Source organism: Gopherus flavomarginatus, chromosome 1, assembly GCF_025201925.1.
Source record: "Gopherus flavomarginatus isolate rGopFla2 chromosome 1, rGopFla2.mat.asm, whole genome shotgun sequence".
NCBI classification, from domain to species: Eukaryota; Metazoa; Chordata; order Testudines; family Testudinidae; genus Gopherus; species Gopherus flavomarginatus.
The window spans coordinates 302,436,623-302,454,288 of record NC_066617.1 but is presented as its reverse complement, the minus strand read 5'-3'; the positions used below and the strand labels follow the sequence as shown (position 1 = coordinate 302,454,288).

At 40.9% G+C, this 17,666-nt stretch overlaps 1 protein-coding gene across 1 annotated transcript; it reads left to right on the top strand.

Annotated features, from left to right (window-relative positions):
• Positions 1 to 9,388: 9,388 nt before the first annotated feature.
• Positions 9,389 to 16,626, top strand: LOC127043685 (uncharacterized). Its single transcript, XM_050937727.1, has 3 exons — positions 9,389 to 9,530; positions 14,633 to 14,881; positions 15,949 to 16,626. Exons 1-3 carry the CDS (start codon positions 9,389 to 9,391, stop codon positions 16,434 to 16,436), a joined length of 879 nt encoding a protein of 292 aa, XP_050793684.1. The 3' UTR covers positions 16,437 to 16,626.
• Positions 16,627 to 17,666: the final 1,040 nt, after the last annotated feature.

Here is a 17,666-nt window from a genome sequence, read left to right as displayed (position 1 = left end):
GCCTGGGCAGATAAGTGGCTTTGCACTTCAACACTGAGAAATGTAAGGTGCTGTAGTTTGGGGTAATATGATATCAAAAATATTCAAAGGAAAATAGCCTACATAAATCTTTGGAGGAATATCTGAGCATAGCAAAGGATAAAAGTCTGAAAACTTTAGAATAGCTTCTAAAATAGAAAATAACAAAGCAATAAACAAATACAACACTCATTAATGTTTTTATATGCCATCATTTGTGTCATACATAACATGGTCCATGTTTCAAGGAACTTACAAGCAAGGACATTGGTCTTACTCTCCTTGAAGTCCCATTGTTTTCAATGGAAGCAGGATTTTGCTCTAGGTTCGAAAAGACATTAGATCATTTATAAAATAAATGCCTGATTTAGGTTTCATTAGGTCTACATGGGAATGTTGGATCTTTATTGCCAAGACTGTGAAAAGGAGTGGATTTAGTAGGAGGAAGTGAGATGCAGAAAAAAAAAAAAAGATTGGTCCAGATCCTCATCAGGTGTAAATTGCTGCAGCTCCACTGACTTCACTGGAGCTGCAACAATTTACACTTCTGAAAATCTAGGCCATTTAATACAAGCCTGAAAAAATAATTCTGTCACCATATCAGATAGTACAGCAAAGCCACATTTAGAATGTTATATTTGTTTTTTGTATATTAATAGATTTTGAGGCCAGAAAGGGCCATCACAAAAAGTTCCTCTACTTTGTAGAAGACAACTTCATTTTTCATCACTAGCCAGAGGAGAAGACATCTTGGATCTACTTCTGATAGGGAAAAATGATTGAGAATTTCAGGACAATGTCTGACCTCCTGTATAACACAGGGCATAAAACCTTATCCAGGAATTTGTGCTCATAGCTTCTGTTTTGAGCCAAAATCTATCTTTTAGAAAGATGTCCAGTCTTCATTTAAAGACTTCAAGTAATGTACTCCACCATGTCCCTAGGCAAGTTGTTGCAAAGTTTAATTACTCTCATTGTCTAAAATGTGTACCTTATTTTCAGTCTGAATTTGTCTAGTTTCTGCTTCCAATCATTGAATCTCATTATGCCTTTTTCTTCTAAAAAGCCATCCACTATCGGAAATGGCTTCTCTGTGTAATTACTTGTAGACCATGAACATGTCACCTTTTAACTTATTTTTTTTATTTTGGCTAAATTAAGTAGATTGAGATTTTATTTTATTCTATTCTATTCGAGGTGGTGGGGAGTCTCTTCTTCTTTCTTACCACTTCCCTATTTGGGGTTTGTGACTTTTATAGCAGTCACAGTTCAGTATTGCTCTCTGGAGTCCAGCAAGGACACCCACTTTAGGCTTCTGGCTCCCTAGATGTTGCTTTCTTGGGTAGAGACATATGGCTCTCTCCCTTCTGACTGGAATATTTCCAGGCTGAACAGTTCCCTGATTATACTCAGATAACCCCAGCAAAAGACAGACTTCCAGAACAGGCCTGCTTCACTTCTCTCTTCAGAAACAGTCCACAGCATAATTGCCACAGTTAAGTTACCACACAGGCTTTTCTAAGCAAGCACATTTATTCTTGGGGTGAAAGCATTACAGAAAAAAACATATTAAAAACAATAAAAGAATCTGCACACATTCTAATAAGCTGACCACAGATCACCCCTGGTTGGTGATTAGTCCTTCATAACCCACACAGGGATTCTTCCAGAGGTCACAATTTCATCACAGTTTCAGCTCAGAACCAGCACCATAAAAGAGTCACTCTTTTATCCCATTTAGATCTTTGAAGCCACTGTGAATAGGTAATCAGACAGACAATGCTTCAAAAGGAGGTTCATTTGCATATATCTCCCTAGAGATTTCATGGGAAGCCCATTTAATTATTAAAGTTCATTATTGTCTTAGCCTATTATTTAAAAGATTTCTTTGAAGCTTACACCATTTCCCAAGTTTACGTTAGGTAAGTCTCCTAGACAAGTTACATACAATCCCCAAATAATCCATAAACACTTAAACCCACAGAAACATTTGTATTTTAATACGAGGTGCTCCTAGAATATTTAAACTTAATTCTCAAGTATCAGAAGGGTAGCCATGTTAGTATGTATCCACAAAAATAACGAGGAGTCTAGGGGCAATTTAAAGTCTAACAGATTTATTTGGGCATAAGATTTTGTGGGTAAAAAAACCACTTCTTCAGATGCATGAAGTGAAAATTATAGATGCAGGCATAAATGTACTGATACATGAAGAGAAAGGAGTTACCTTATGAGTGGAGAACCTGTGTTGACAAGGCCAATTCAATCAGGGTGGATGTGGTCCACTCCCAATAATTGATGAGGAGGTGTCAATTCCAAGAGAGGGAAAATAGCTTTTGTAGTGAGCCAGCCTAGCGAGTTAGCCCAGTAACCCAGAAACCAATCCTTGTAACAAACCCCGTTGCATACTATGTCCCCATATCTGCTCTAGCGACACCATCAGAGGACCCAACCATATGAGCCACATCATCAGGGACTCATTCACCTGCATATCTACTAATGTGATATATGCCATCATGTGCCAACAATGCCTCTCTGCCATGTACATTGGCCAAACCGGACAGTCTGTACATAAAAGAATAAATGGACACAAATCAGCCATCAGGAATAGTAACATACAAAAGCCAGGTTTCAGAGTGGTAGCCGTGTTAGTCTGTATCAGCAAAAAGAATGAGGAGTACTTGTGACACCTTAGAGACTAAAAAATTTATTTGAGCATAAGCTTGCATGGGCTAAAACTCACTTCATCGGATGCATGCAGTGAAAAATACAGTACGAAGATACATATATATACACAGAGAACATGAAAAAATAGGTATTGCCATACACATTATAACGAGAGAGAGCAGTTAAGGTGAGCTATTATCAGCAGGAGAAAAACAACAGCAACAACAAAAACCCTTTTGTATTGACAATCAGGATGGCAGAACACTTCAGTCTTCCTGGACATTCTATAACATTCAGATTTAAAAGTAGCCATACTTCAACAAAATCTTCAGAAACAAATTTCAAAGAGAAACTGCAGAGCTACAATTCATTTGCAAATTTCACACCATTAATTTGGGTTTGAATAAGGACTGGGTGTGGCCCTCCGAAGTTCTACTAGTTCTGCACTTGTAAGGTAACTCCCCTTTCTTCATGTGTCAGTATATTTATGCCTGCATCTGTAAATTTCACTCCATGCATCTTAAGAAGTGGGTTTTTTAACCCATGAAAGCTTATGCCCAAATAAATCTGTTAGTCTTTAAGATGCCACTGGACTCCTCCTTGTTTTTGTGGGTAGAGACTAACACGGCTATCCCTCTGATACTTGACACCATGCAAGGCACTGAATTTAGCCATATGAAGTGGAAATCCATCAACCTCATCAAAAAACTTGCACAGATACAGACAGACATCATCTTCCTCTCCAAGTGCAAACAGATCGACATCATTCCAAATGGACTGGTTAAAAAGTCCATTGCAGTCGACATACTACACTGACTATGGTGAGAGATTGTGCCACACACTCTCAAAGAAACTGAGGCTTCACCTGATCAGCATCCTGTATAGCAAACAGGAGAAGATCAAGAATGAGCGCTCAAAACTGGAGACTCTCATACAAAACCAACCTTCAGTTCATGTGGCTGGACTTTACAAAAATGAGACAAGCCATTTACAACTCACACTTTACTTTTCTACAGAGGAAAAAGGACAGTAAACTATCTATACTCCCACATGCCTCAGACAGAGACAGAAACTATCACATTGTCTTCTTCCAAAACTCATGGTTTTATGCCAGGCTGTCAGGCAAATTGGTCTCTCTAAGGTCTGTTGATATCTGCCCACATACCGAGTCTTTGTCCTCCCCCTAGGTCACCTTCTGTCCATCATTGCAAAAGACATCCTACTGATGGGTCTCTGCTGTACATGTCCATATCAATGTAGCATAGCTTCCTTCAACTTTTCTTCAGTTGGGACAACCTATATTAGATCCCTCACAGACTCATTTTGTTTCCTCTTATGGGTGTGTGTGGGAGCTATCAATTATTATTATTTTTGTTATTGTTATTATTTTGAAGTGTTTTTATTATGACAAAGTTGCAACAGAATGTTAATATAAGGTATCATACATCGCTTATTAATTATTCAGGATCAGGTAAATATTCAAAGAATCGGGCAAAAGATTCTGACTTGCTGGCTGGGGAGCCCTCCACCTCTGAATACGATAAAAGAGTGATTACATTTCTATATAAATATCCTCTTTTTGGTGGTACTTTTGTGCATGTGGTTGGTGTGAAAGCTTTTCCATAACAAAGAAAGTCAACATTTTACTATACCACAGTTCCATAGGAGGAGTTTTTTTTTTCTAGTAATGTGCAATACAATATCTAGCTGCTAACAGTAAAGAATACATTAATTTGTCATTCTGTTTAAAATGTAGATTGTTTTCTGGAGCATTAAGTAAACTGGTAAAGAACTCTCTAGGAAGCTGTCATTTTGTAGAAAGATGAATCTCTAAAATTTCATCTCAAAACTGTCTAATTCCTGGATACAACAACTATATGTGCAAATATGTTCTTTTCTTGCAACTTCTTCAACAAAGCACCTCCCTAGTAGCAAAAATATGATGGATCTTAACTGGAGTCAAATGCCATCCATACAGTAATTTATAAAAAAATTCTTCATGAGCTACACAAATTGAAGATGTATATCCTCTTTCCCATATAAAGACCCATTCATCTGGATCAGTTTCTTTGTCAACTCACTCTTCTATCTTTTCATCTGAGTTGTTTACTTATCAACATCTTTTTCAGTCAAAATTTTATAAGGAATAAATCTTTTGTTCCAGCTTACACCTGGGTCCTCTTCAAATATAATTAAAGGAAGATCTAGATAAAGCCTTCTAGTATCCAGATTTCACAATAACATGTTTGACTTGTAAATATTGAAAGTATGGAATCTTTATATTATTTACATTATTTCATTACTCTTGGTATGATTTCAGATCAGTAGCCAGGAACAGTTGTCTGAATCCAATAATCTCAGCTATTTACCTACAACAAATAGTCACTTTGATATTTCCTAGGGGTAAATGCCTGATTTGTAATTAAAGTAATTAAGGGAGATGGCTCCAGCAACAGGAATCTAGAAAATTTGTCCAAATCTGCTAAGATGGTCTGGATGGAAGGGTGACTTTTTATTTTTTTATTTTTTTAGATTGAGCTTTTTAAATCTCTCATTGTAAGTCAGGTTTGCTGGAACTCAGATCATTTTTGTAGCTCTTGTCTGAACACTTTCTGCTTTTAGAAATGTGGACACCAGAAATGGACTCAGTATTCCAGTAATACTCACCAATGTTGTATTCAGAAGTAGTATCACATCCCTAGAACTACTTAATATTGCCCTGCTTATGTATTTGCGTTCACCCTTTTAGATTCAACATCACACGGGGAGCTCATGTTCAGTTGGGTATCTATTATTAGCCTTTTCAGTGTCACTGTCTTCCAGCATCTCCATCTGATAATTGTGACCTCCATTTTTTGTTCCTAGATGTAGACTTTGTATTTGATTGTACTAAAATGCATATTGTTCTATGAGCCGACCTTAACTAGATCCAGATCAAGCTGTATAACTGGCCTGCCCCCATCATTATTTATCACCTAGCCAAATTACTGTGTCATCTACCTGTTTTACAGCACTGATTTTATATTTTCTTCCAGATCATGGATAAAAATATTGAATAGCATTGACTAATTTGGTCATCTTATTTTAAGAAATATGGATCAGCGTTCATGTCGTGTTCCCCATCAGTACCAGGCCTGGGCCGGGGAAACTAATGATACAACCAGCGGACCAAATTGAGTGATGAATCCTGGTCAGGTGCCACCTGAGGCACGTTGCACATACACGAAGAAGAAGAAATATACTGTAGAACTGAAGCAGATTCAACCGATGACAATCAGAGTGTTACAAGGACTTGAGAAACTGAGGGCCTGAGTCTGAGCACACATGACAGTCATTGCAATAAAGCAGTTGATGGTACTACTACATAAAAGGAGATGTTCAAGCACCCTGTATAATTGGGTCAGAGCATCTGTATCACTATTGCTTCATAAATGAAACCAGTTGAGGTATTCAGTTCTCAAGATAACAGAGAGATGAATGCTGTGAGTCCGTTTGGACGAACAGTAATGGCAAACACATGAACCAAAGGGATGGATGGGAATGAACACATATGAATTTAAAGGTGAACTCCAGAGGAAATAAAGCTCTTTACTGCCCATTTGTGATGTATGAAGACAGACTAAGAAGGTTTTCTGCTTTTTTCTTTCTTTTTTTTTTTTTTTTGCTTAGAAATATGAGGAATGCTGCATTTCGACTTTCTGACTTTCTTCTTTTTGCAGGAGGGTTCTTTGTTGAAGCATTGCCAGCCCACAGTCGCAAGGGAGGAAGGCAACTGCTAAAGTATTTTAAATGCAAGTTAGTTGTAAAAAATATTTTATCTCAAAAGAGAGGTGACCTATGGAAGATGTATTTCCTTCTGTTCTAAAAATGTCTCCAACACTTGCAAAGTTTCAGGATGAATTTGAAACTATTGCAATATTGAGACTAGCATGCATAATATTTACTATGGTGTGCAACATTATATATTTCCATATGAATATGTAACAGGATCTTCCCAAACCCAGCATCAGACCCCATATCTGCCTCAGTTTCCACACTTCTTTTACAAATGGATTTATTTACTGTTCATACACCCTGCCTAAGGGTATTTCTACCCTTCGATCTGAGGGATATGATTACTAGATCAAAGAAACATATCTATGCTAGATTTGATTGAGTGAGCACAATTAAAAATGGAGTGTAGCCGTGGTGGTGTGAGTACCAGGAGGGGCTAGCTACCAGATATACTACACTCACTAAAAAAATGCAAAAATTAGGATTGTTTTTGGCTTAATTGGCTTGTGAGTTACTTGTTGGCTAGTTTTTGGCTTGTAGCTTGTTGCTTCTTTTTTTTTGATCTGTTCCCGGCAAGCTCCCAGTAAGGGGGGCAAGCAGGGGCAAGCCGGGGAGAGAGTCAGGGGTGTACAGAGGGCCCATCACAGTCCCAGACTACACGCTGTGGGGATTTAGTCAGATAGAGTGTTGGGGTTCTTAGGGATTGGCTTGTTTTGGCCTTGTTTTGAAATAGAATTAGCTGGATTTTTTGTTTATTGTGAAAGTCGGGTTGTTTATTTACCCTGTAAAAGTTGACAGCTGTGCTGGCCACCCTGAGAACATGCCTAGCTTCTTGGAGAGGTACATATTCAGGACAGGTAGCCTTTTCCACCATTTGTAGTAGTACAGCTACACTCTATTTTTAGTATGCTAGTTCAATCAGAACTAGCATGGATAGGTCTCCTTGAGCTGGGAATTATACCCCCAGCTTGAAGTGCAGACATACCCTTGAAAGGTTTCTGCCTAAAAAGTGGGGATCCTCAGGCAGGTCTTTCTCCTAGCTGGAGTGAAAAGTCCCATTTCAGGTCCTTTCCCTAACCCAGTGTCACCTACAGTTCTTACCCTTGGTGAACTGCTTGTTGGCCTTTATCTCCCCAGCTTGGAGGCAGCTGAATAGTCACAGATGAAGGCTAAGCCCAGCTCCCTTAAAGGGCAGTGCCAGCAGGATAAAGAACATGGGTATTAAAATGTTATAGGCCGAAGAGTAATCACCTAACCCTATCCTCTGTGTTTTCTCTGAAAGACAACAATCCCTCCTCATGATAAACAGTATCAAAAGCAGCTGGTAGAACTAATAATATCACCATGGACTTTAAGGGCCAGATCCTCAGCTTGTTTAAATTGGCATAGCTCTATTGACTTAGTGCAGGGGTCAGCAACCTCTGGCATGCGGCTTGCTAGGGTAAGCACCCTGGCGGGCCAGGCCAGTTTGTTTATCTGCCGTGTCGGCAGGTTCGGCCGATTGTGGCTCCCGCTGGCCACGGTTTGCTGCTCCAGGCCAAGGGGACCTGCAGGAAGCGATGTGGAATGAGAGATGTGCTGGTTGCAGCTTCCCAAACTGGCCCGGCGAGCCACGTGCCAGAGGTTGCCGACTCCTGTTATAGAAAGAAGTAAGCTTACATACCCAATGGTTATTTTTCAAAATATATTTGTATCCAAAACAGAAGAAGTTCTCAGATGTGGGGGAGAACCAGGCACTATCTATTTTTGTTCTGAACCAGGTGCATTGTAAGTATTTCCTGCTGCTGTAAATTGGCCATGGATGCAATTTTTACATCTATTTCATCTACCTACTTTCAGATGTCAACAGCCTTCACTAATGAAAACATTTCAAACAAAACATTCTGTGCCAGAATTTTAACACACTATCTCTGGGAGAAAAATTACCATCTTTGGCTTCAAAGTTGGCAAAAAAAGAGAATGTACCTTGATACCATTAATGCACCTTGATCATTCCTATTTTTTGCCTGTGGAATACAATAGTTTATTATACTGAGGACTGTAATTCTTTAGTCTAATCCAGGTTATTTGGCTCGATACTGGGGTAAATGGATGGAGGTTAGTGGTCTGTGGTGTGCGGGAGATCAGAATAGATGACCCTTTCCACCTTTGGAAAATGCTTTGAGATCTTGGGATGAAAAGTACATAGTGTGATTTTTTGTTGTAGAGTTTGTCAGAGGCTCTGTATTCGAGCTCAGTGAAAAAATGATGTTTTTCCCTTGTGGAGAATTTTGACAAAAATGAAAAATAAAATGGGATCTTTTGGTGAAAAATTGAAAAGTGAAATAATTGGATTTGGAAACGCCACCAAAATCAAAACCAAAGGCATCTGGAGCCAAAACCCTTCTATCTGAACCCTCAAATGCTGAAAGAAATAGGATGAGGTAGGCTAGATAAATGGGTACAGTTGTGTCCATTTTCTGTGCTTATAACTAGGGTTTACACAATTCATTTGAAAAATACTATACATAATAAATTATACTATAAGTGCTAGATTATGACTATCCCTGTGCAGAAGGAGAGATTGTGAGGAACTCTCCTCCCTTTTCATTTCCACACAACAGACATCCACAATATTGATTCTTGTGCTTGTAGCATCTAAAGGATGTCCAGTGTGAACTGATTATAGAGTTCCTGGTCCTTCACTGTTACTAGGGAGGACCAGGATGCGTTGTAGTAAGGAACTTAATAATAAACAAATATTTGCAAGACAAAGGAAGTCCTGGTTAGGGGAGCTCTCTAGTTCTACTTAAAGCAAGGCTCTTTGTGTTTATGGCTTCCCAGTACATGACTTAAACAGTAGGATATATGCGGCTCTCTAAAAAAGAAAGAACGGAAAGAAAAGAGACCCACCCTGAAATACGGCCAAAGTAGTGAATTAGTGGGGAACATGGAAAATCAGGGAGGAGACTTGGGTAAAGAGCAGTCAGAGGGAGAGCAGAGACCTGTGAGTGTAATATCAAGAATCCTCACAGAAACTGAGCAGCGATATGTTCAAGTGGAAGAGGAAGCTCTAGCAGTCACTTGGACCTGTGAATGGCCCTGTGCACATCTGTTTGAATTTTAACACAGAAGCAGACCACGAGCACTTAGTGGCATTGAATTCAAAACCACGGAATGACCTTCCACCTAAGATTCAAACATTTTGTCTACGGCTGATGTGATTTTCTTTCAACACTGAATACATACCAGGGAAAGCACTCAGAGCAGTAGATGTTCTATCGAGAGCTGCAATTGAGCAGCCCCCCAGTGGAAGAAGAAAAGGCTTTAAAGAAAGATGACATTGTCTATATTGACCTTTTTCTGGCAGCAATTCCATCATCTGCCAGCCAACTTTAGCAAATTAGAGATTGCCAGAAACTGAGTCAACTCTGGCATAGATAGTGGGATCGAAGGAGTCAACTTCCAACAAACCTACTACCATATTGCAAGGACCAATATGATCTTCATATGGCTGCTGGCCTGCTTCTGAAAGGATGGTGCATTTTTATCCCTCTGGGACTCCAGAAAGAGATGCTATCCAAAATCTGTGAGGGACACCCAGGTGCAAACAAGCGCAGAGCATGAACACAACAATCTGGTGGCCCAGTCTGAGCAGGCAAATTCAGACTTTAGTAGAGAGCTGCAAGATGTATAACAATTTTTTAAAAAACAATCCCTAGAACCGTTATTCTCTACAAAGTTACCTGACCAACCTTGGCAGTGTGTAGCCAAGGATATGTTTTTCTGGAAAGGACACATACATCATTGTAGTCAATTACTTTTCCAGACATATTGACTTGGCTATACTTACAGATCATCCAGATACTAAAGTCAATATTTGCAAGACATGAAGCTCCTGAAGTCCTCATATCTGATAATGGGCCTCAGTTTAGCTCTGATACATTCTTAGCATTTGCACATGACTTTGATTTTTCAACATCTAACTAGTTGTCCACATTACCCCCAAAGCAATGAGGAGGAGGAGATAGCAGTGAAGTTCTTAAAAAGACTTCTGCAAATATCAGTGGACCTATATAAACTACTCCTGGCATGTTGATCAACATACCTTGCATCTGGACAGTCATCACCAGAACTTCTGATGGGAACAAAGTTTGGCTCTAAAGCTCTCAGGTATTTTAAACTGTTCAGAATTTGTCAGAAACTTCCAGATCCTCCTAGTGAAAACTCCCAAAGGACTTTTCTGGATGAATCAGGTTCATCTTCAATATTTCCTCAATGAAGAGAGGATCTGGAACCTTCAGGTACTCTGTCAGGGAGTCTCCTCTGCAGGGATTCCTGTGCACAAACTCAACAGAAGTGAGAACAGTCTGGAAGACTGGTCCTCCCCAGTTACTAGAGACGACCAGGATGCACGTTGCAGTATAAAGTACTTTGTTAGAGGAGTTCTCTAGTTGCTGTTTACAACATGGCTCTTTGCATTTATGTTCTCGCATACATACATGACCTACATACAACAACAAAAGGGTACGAAACACCCCATAGGTTATTCCCTATTCATAGCAGGTGCAGAAATTTAACCCAGTGTTGGCAGAGTACCTGTTGCATCTTTCCAAACCATGGTGTTGTCCAGGTGGAATTCAGGCTCACTCGGCTAGAAAGTTTCCAGGAATTCCTGCAGGGACAGAATGAGTCTACATCGTGATTTTGGCTTGGGCTGTAAAAGCCAAAATGGAGCACTAAATGTTGCACTGTATGCTGGAAGTGCTGACTCTTAGCTTCAGTATTTGACACTAAACTGTGAGCATCTATAACATACCACTTAAATAGCCTATTTTTATGAAATAGTTTGTGCACTTCAAGAAAAGGTAGAGAAAATAGTCTTTTACTCTTAATGTGGACAATCCAAGGCTAGAGGTTAGGTAGTTATTAATTCATAGAGCTTATAGCTTTTAGTACTTGTAGCTTCATTTTATTCTCTTTTTGGTCACTGTAAGTGTGCATTTTTTGCCATTATAAACATTACAGATTTAAAAATAAAATGAAACCCTCTCTGAACTGCATTTTTCTTTTTTATTCCCAGATACTGCTTGATTTTGATTCTGGGTGACATGAGTTAATACCAAGTCAATGATAAGTTCAACTGTATTAAATGTCTTCAGAAGGGAGATGACTGGATTACTTTGACTGAGCCTGCTGGTAAAAATATCCAAAGATGACAAAGAAAAGGAGGTCAGTGGCAAAATAAATAAATGAGAAGGCAGAGGAAAGGAGATGGTGGAAAGATACCAAGATGCATATAATCAAGATAGGCATAACGTAGAAAGCAAAGGCCAAAGAATGTTGCAGACAGTGGGGCAACTCAGAGAGCACCTATGCTATTCAGTAGCTCTCCTATGTCTTTTGTGATGGGAATATCAATCCCTGGCCTTAGGCAATGTCTGTTTTGGTCATTGCACTTTGGGGGTGTCCAGCTCCTGTGGAAATTCTGCAGCTCACAGGATCACTCCTCCAACTCTATCTTCTCTATTGAGCCTCTGTGTCTAAGTATTGCAGGTCCAATGATATATATATTGTGATGTTTTCTTTATAGGTATGAGTACTTCCTCATATCTGTATGTCCAGTGATCTACTGAGCTTTCAAAGAGACTTGTTAACCTTTTTGGAAAAAGATGCATTTACACATTGCAAAATAAGGTGGAAGGATGGAGACACAGAGAAAAGTGTATTTGCTGCCTCACTTAACAAACATATTGATTTTTTTTCCACAGCTATATTTGCATTACCTGAAGCATGCTTGCTTTTAATGTAGACCTACCATCCATCCAGCCTAGTGTTGCTTTACTTTGTATTTTGATGGTCACAATCTTACTTCAGAAAGAATACTGTCCTCTTGCCAAGATACTAAGATGTATATTGTAAGTTATGCCTTCTATATCCAGGACCAAGTTCTGCCCTGACTTGCAACCCTAAAAATAAAACTATGGAATCTCTTATTTTGATTGTTTGATAGTCTTTTCCATAGGCCTATGTTAAAGGTCGCCATTTGCAGGAGAAAGGGCCATATTTGAGATCTATCAACCTTGAGAGTGTCCCTTTAAAAACAACTTACCATTTTTTGAATAGCTGGTTCTCATTTTCCCATATCAATGTTGATATACACTGGAAAATTATGGGCTGTGTGTTCAGCTGGCTCTCAATCTAGCCCCCATTTTTATGGACACAAATATTGGCAGCTTTGGGCTTGGTTTTATGAAGTGTTAAGGGCTTCTTGTGGAAGCAGTGAACACACCAGGGTTATAAAGTTACAATACAAAAAAAGATTAGAAATAGTTGCATTGCTCCAAAGATAAATAATGGTGTTTAGGGGTAAAATCAAGGCTGGGAAAACAAAACCTGTTCTGTGTGTATGGCCCCGTGGAAGTGGAATCTACAGGCAACTTCAGGGAAAGGGTGTACCCTTTGCCTGCCTGCAAAAGACACCCTGAAATTAGCATCAGAATGGATGGATTAGAGGAAATGTATCTTGATTTTCAGTTCACGGGAAATTCTGTAGAGTATTATCACCTGGTATCCCAAGGGAAAACTCCAGGGGACTATTTATAGTAAGAAATTTGAGGTATTTAAAAGATGTCAGCAATATATAATAGGAAAATACCAAAAGAACTAGAGGGAATATTGGAATGAAACAATAGTGTTAATTATTTGCACTTACATCACGTCTTTCATTCAGGGATCTCAAAGCACTTTCGTATCAGAGTACTGAGTATTATTTAATTAAAGGCGCTTAGTAATAGATTTGTTATACTCTGAATATGAAGGAGATCTGGAAGGAATAAAAAGTGCAGAAACACTTGCCTGATAAGCTGAATAGAATTTTATTGCAAGAAGAAGAATATAGTCACAGTATTTTCTCCTGTTGGTGGCTCCTTATCCTCCCTGGGCAGGACTCTTTGAATTTTTTGGTTTGTCAAGTGGGAAGGGTTTCCCCAGTCATTCTGAAACACCCAGCTCTTCCATCCTGCAACTTGTGCTTCTCCCTCAAAATTCCATACAGGTAGAGCTTCCTGAGCCAGCTTTTCCTGCTCCCACATTTTCTCATGCTTACCAGTGTGGCATTGAAGGTTTCCCAAAAAAGAACCACAATGTGCAGCTCTCCCATTTGGAATAATTGGTCCAGTTTGTAAAAATTTAATTAATTTTAAATTTTCCTTTGAACCACTCAATTTAACACTATTTTAAACATGCCTTTAGGATATAAAATCTGCATAAACAAATGGCAATAGCAAAAATCTCTTCCACAGTCCCCTACATATTTAATAGCAGTTATTCACACATAGCTTCCAGTTTATTAAGATAAAATCAACAAAGAAATTGCTTCTGCATCTTCATTTCCCTATATATGTGCATTTTAGCTTGATTAGAAGTAAAAGAAATCCAGCCAGGTGAGGCTGCCTTTACAATGCTGACCTCCTGGATTCATTTACAACTCTATTGTTGTGTCTCTCATTATTGCTAGTATGTGACATTTTGGCCAGGTCCACACTAGAGCGTTAAATCAATTTAAACAGTGTTAAATTGATTTAACTCTGTAACCGTCCACACTACAAGGCACTTAAAATTGATTTTAAGGGGTCTTAAAATCGATTTCTGTACTCCAGCTAAACGAAAGGAGTAACCCTAAAATCGATTTTACAAAATCGATTTTGGGCTAGTGTGGACGGAAATCGAAGTTAATGGCCTCCGGGAGGTATCCCACAGTGCACCAGTGGCCGCTCTGGACAGGTAAAGGAACTCTACTGCTGGCCAGGTACACAGGAAAAGCCCTGGGAACTTTTGAATTGCATTTCCTGTTTGGCCAGCGTGGCGCTCTCAGCAGCACAGGTAACAATGCAGTCTCCTGAGAATAGGAAAAGAGCTCCAGCATGGAACACACAGGAGTTATTGGATCTAATAGCTGTATGGGGAGAAGATTCTGTGCTATCAGAACTGCGTTCCAGTAGACGAAATGAGAAAACTTTTGAAAAGATTTCTAATGCCATGAGGCAGAGAGGCCATAGCAGACACTCGGTGCAGTGCAGAGTTAAAGTGAAAGAGCTCAGACAAGCGTACCAGAAAACCAAAGCAGCAAATGGCAGATCTGGATCTGGCCCAAAAACATGCCGCTTCTACGTGGAGCTTCATGCAATTTTAGGTAACTGCGCCACGACAAGCCTCCCCTTGTCTGTGGATTCAGAGGTGGGGGTAGTAATCTCAGCCACTGCTGATGATTCTGCTGACGGCAAAGATGTGGAGGAGGAACAGGAGGAGGACGAGATGGCAGAGACCACACAGCACTCCATTCTCCCCAACAGCCAGGAGCTTTTCCTCACCCTGACAGAAGTACCCTCCCAGCCCTCTCAAGCCACTAGCCCAGACAATGAAGCCATGGAAGCGACCTCTGGTGAGTGTACTTTTTTAAATAAAAACCATAGTTTAAAAGCAACCGTTTTTTAATGATTGATTTGCCATGAGGGCTTGCATGCAGTAGCTGGCAGTAAAGTTACTGGAAAAGTCTGTTAACATGTCTGGGGATGGAGCGGAAATCCTCCAGGGACATCTCTATGAAGCACTCCTGGAGGTACCCCAATAGCTTTTGCAGAAGGTTTCTGGGCAGGGCAGCCTTATTCCGTCCACCATGGTAAGAAACTTTACCATGCCATGCCTGGAGCACGTAATCGGGTATCATTGCATGACAAAGCCTAGCTGCGTATGGCCCCGGGGATTGCTGGCATTCAAGAAGCATAATTTCTTTTTCTCTTTCTGTTATCCTCAGGAGAGTGATATCGTTCATGGTCACCTGTTAAAAAGTAATGTACTTTATTAAGGGGACAGAGATGACCATTCCTTCGTTTCTGCTTTCCTGCTCCTTTAATAAAAAACCTTTCCTAGCAGTTAGCCATGTGGGGGATGGTAAAAACCTGCACATTCCTACAGGGAGGTGTCTCTAATGGCGCTGACCTTTTTAGCATTTGGGCAGCAGGAATTATCGCTGCTAATTGCCAAGGCAGAGGGTGGAGGAGGGAGGCGGTAAAGTGACCTGCCATTACAGCAGACATGCAGAGTAGGGGGGGGGAAACCATTCACAATTTTCCTCTAGTGCTTAACCTTTCTGATGGCATAAGAAAAGAAGCAAAAGATTAGCTTTTTAGCAGTTTGGCTGCCAAGCATGAATGTTACCTGTTAATAGCCAGGGGTACAGGGTAATAAAAGAGGTTGCACGGTTCACTGCCATTAGACTTACCATGTCCGTCAGCAAGCTTATTTGTAATCCCCTGACCTGCGTCTGTGTTGATCTCTGACACCACAGCCGCAAGCTCTAAATACTAAAAGAATCCAAAGGCGACCTTGTAGTGAAGTGACGTGCTACGTACGGTGAATAGTGTAGTTCACTGTGAAAGAGTATAACCATTGTTCTGTGAAATGTATCTCTTATGATCCTTCTATCACTCTTTTCCCCCACACATGCAGCTGCACATTTTTCAAGCCTCCCTACTCCAGTCCGAAGGATAAGTCAGATAAGGAGGCTGAGGAAGAAGAGGACACGGGAGGAGATGTTCACAGAAATAATGGCAGTAACCTGCAGTGAAAGAGCTCATCTGGGGGAGTGGAAACACGTGGTTGCAAAGTACAGGGACGCTGCTAGTGAACGTGAGGAGAGGAGGGACGCTCGAGAGGAGATGTGGCGGCAAGAAGATCAGAGGTGTAGGCAGGAAGATCAGCGGTGGCGGGCTGCAACACTGGAGCTACTGCGCGATCAGACTGACATCCTCCGAAGTCTGTTGGAAGAGCTGCGGGGTCACAGAGTGCCACTCCAGCCCATGTTTAACCTCCCTCAGTACTCACCATGTCCCATATCTTCCACACCCAGACGTGTAAGAATGCGTGGGGGAAGGCTTTCTGCACCTGCCCACTCCACCCCTGTGGACAGTCCAACCAAAAGGCTGTCATTACATTGAAATGCCCTTAATGGCATTTTTCTTCCCTCCTATACTCCTCCCAAACCACTCCCGGGGTACCTTTTCATTTCTTTTACTCTTCTTATAAGGACATGCTATTCAAAGGCAGTGGGAGGGTGGGTTGGTTACAGATAGTAACTTTATTTCCATAAGCAAGCTGTTATGGAAGGGTGGAGGGAAGCTTGCTTGCAGCAGCAGGAGTTAATACATGGGTGGGGAGGAGGTTCATGAAGGGGAAAGAAACACAGCAGTCACACCGTACCCTGGCCCATGATGAAACTCGTTTTCAAGGCTTCCTTAATTGCCTTTGTCTTCCCTCCCTCCCTCCCTCCCATCCTCCTCCAAAAACCCCTACTTATGTATTTTTAATCACATGCTTTTAAAAGCAAGAGGGAGGGTGGGTTGGTTACAGGGACTGACTTTTAATAAAGAATACAATGTTTTCTACAGATAGTAACTTTATTTCCATAAGCAAGCTGTTATGGAAGGGTGGAGGGAAGCTTGCTTGCAGCAGCAGGAGTCAATACATGGGCGGGGGGAGGTTCATGAAGGGGAAAGAAACACAGCAGTCACACCGTACCCTGGCCCATGATGAAACTCGTTTTCAAGGCTTCTCTGATGCGCACCGCTTCCTGGTGTGAACTTCTAATTGCCCTGGTGTCTGGCTGCGCATAATCAGCGGCCAGGTGATTTGCCTCAGCCTCCCACCCCTCCATAAAGGTCTCCCCCTTACTCTCACAGAGATTGTGGAGCACACAGCAAGCAGCAATAACAAAGGGGACATTGGTCTGGCTGAGGTCTGAGCGAGTCAGTAAACTTCTCCAGCGCGCCTTAAGACGGCCAAATGCACATTCTACCACCATTCTGCATTTGCTCAGCCTGTAGTTAAACAACTCTTGACCACTGTCCAGGCTGCCTGTGTATGGCTTCATGAGCCATGGCATCAAGAATTAGGCTGGGTCCCCCAGGATAACTACAGGCATTTCAACATCTCCAACTGTAATTTTCTGGTCTGGGAAGTAAGTCCCTTGCTGCAGCCATTTAAACAGAGTAGTGCTTCTGAAGACACGAGCGTCATGAACCCTTCCTGGCCATCCCACGTGGATGTTGGTGAAACATCCCTTGTGATCCACCAGTGCTTGCAGCACCATTGAAAAGTACCCCTTGCGGTTTATGTACTGGGTGCCCTGGTGCTCCGGTGCCAAGTTAGGGATATGGGTTCCATCTATG

What these genes read in the sequence shown, in the direction of transcription:
- LOC127043685 (XM_050937727.1), top strand. Translation starts at nt 9,389, where the DNA reads ATGGAAAATCAGGGAGGAGACTTGGGTAAAGAGCAGTCAGAGGGAGAG. An exon ending in TCTAGCAGTCACTTGGACCT is followed by an intron (nt 9,531 to 14,632) that starts GTGAATGGCCCT and finishes ATGCAATTTTAG; the next exon opens with GTAACTGCGCCACGACAAGC. An exon ending in AGCCATGGAAGCGACCTCTG is followed by an intron (nt 14,882 to 15,948) that starts GTGAGTGTACTT and finishes CCACACATGCAG; the next exon opens with CTGCACATTTTTCAAGCCTC.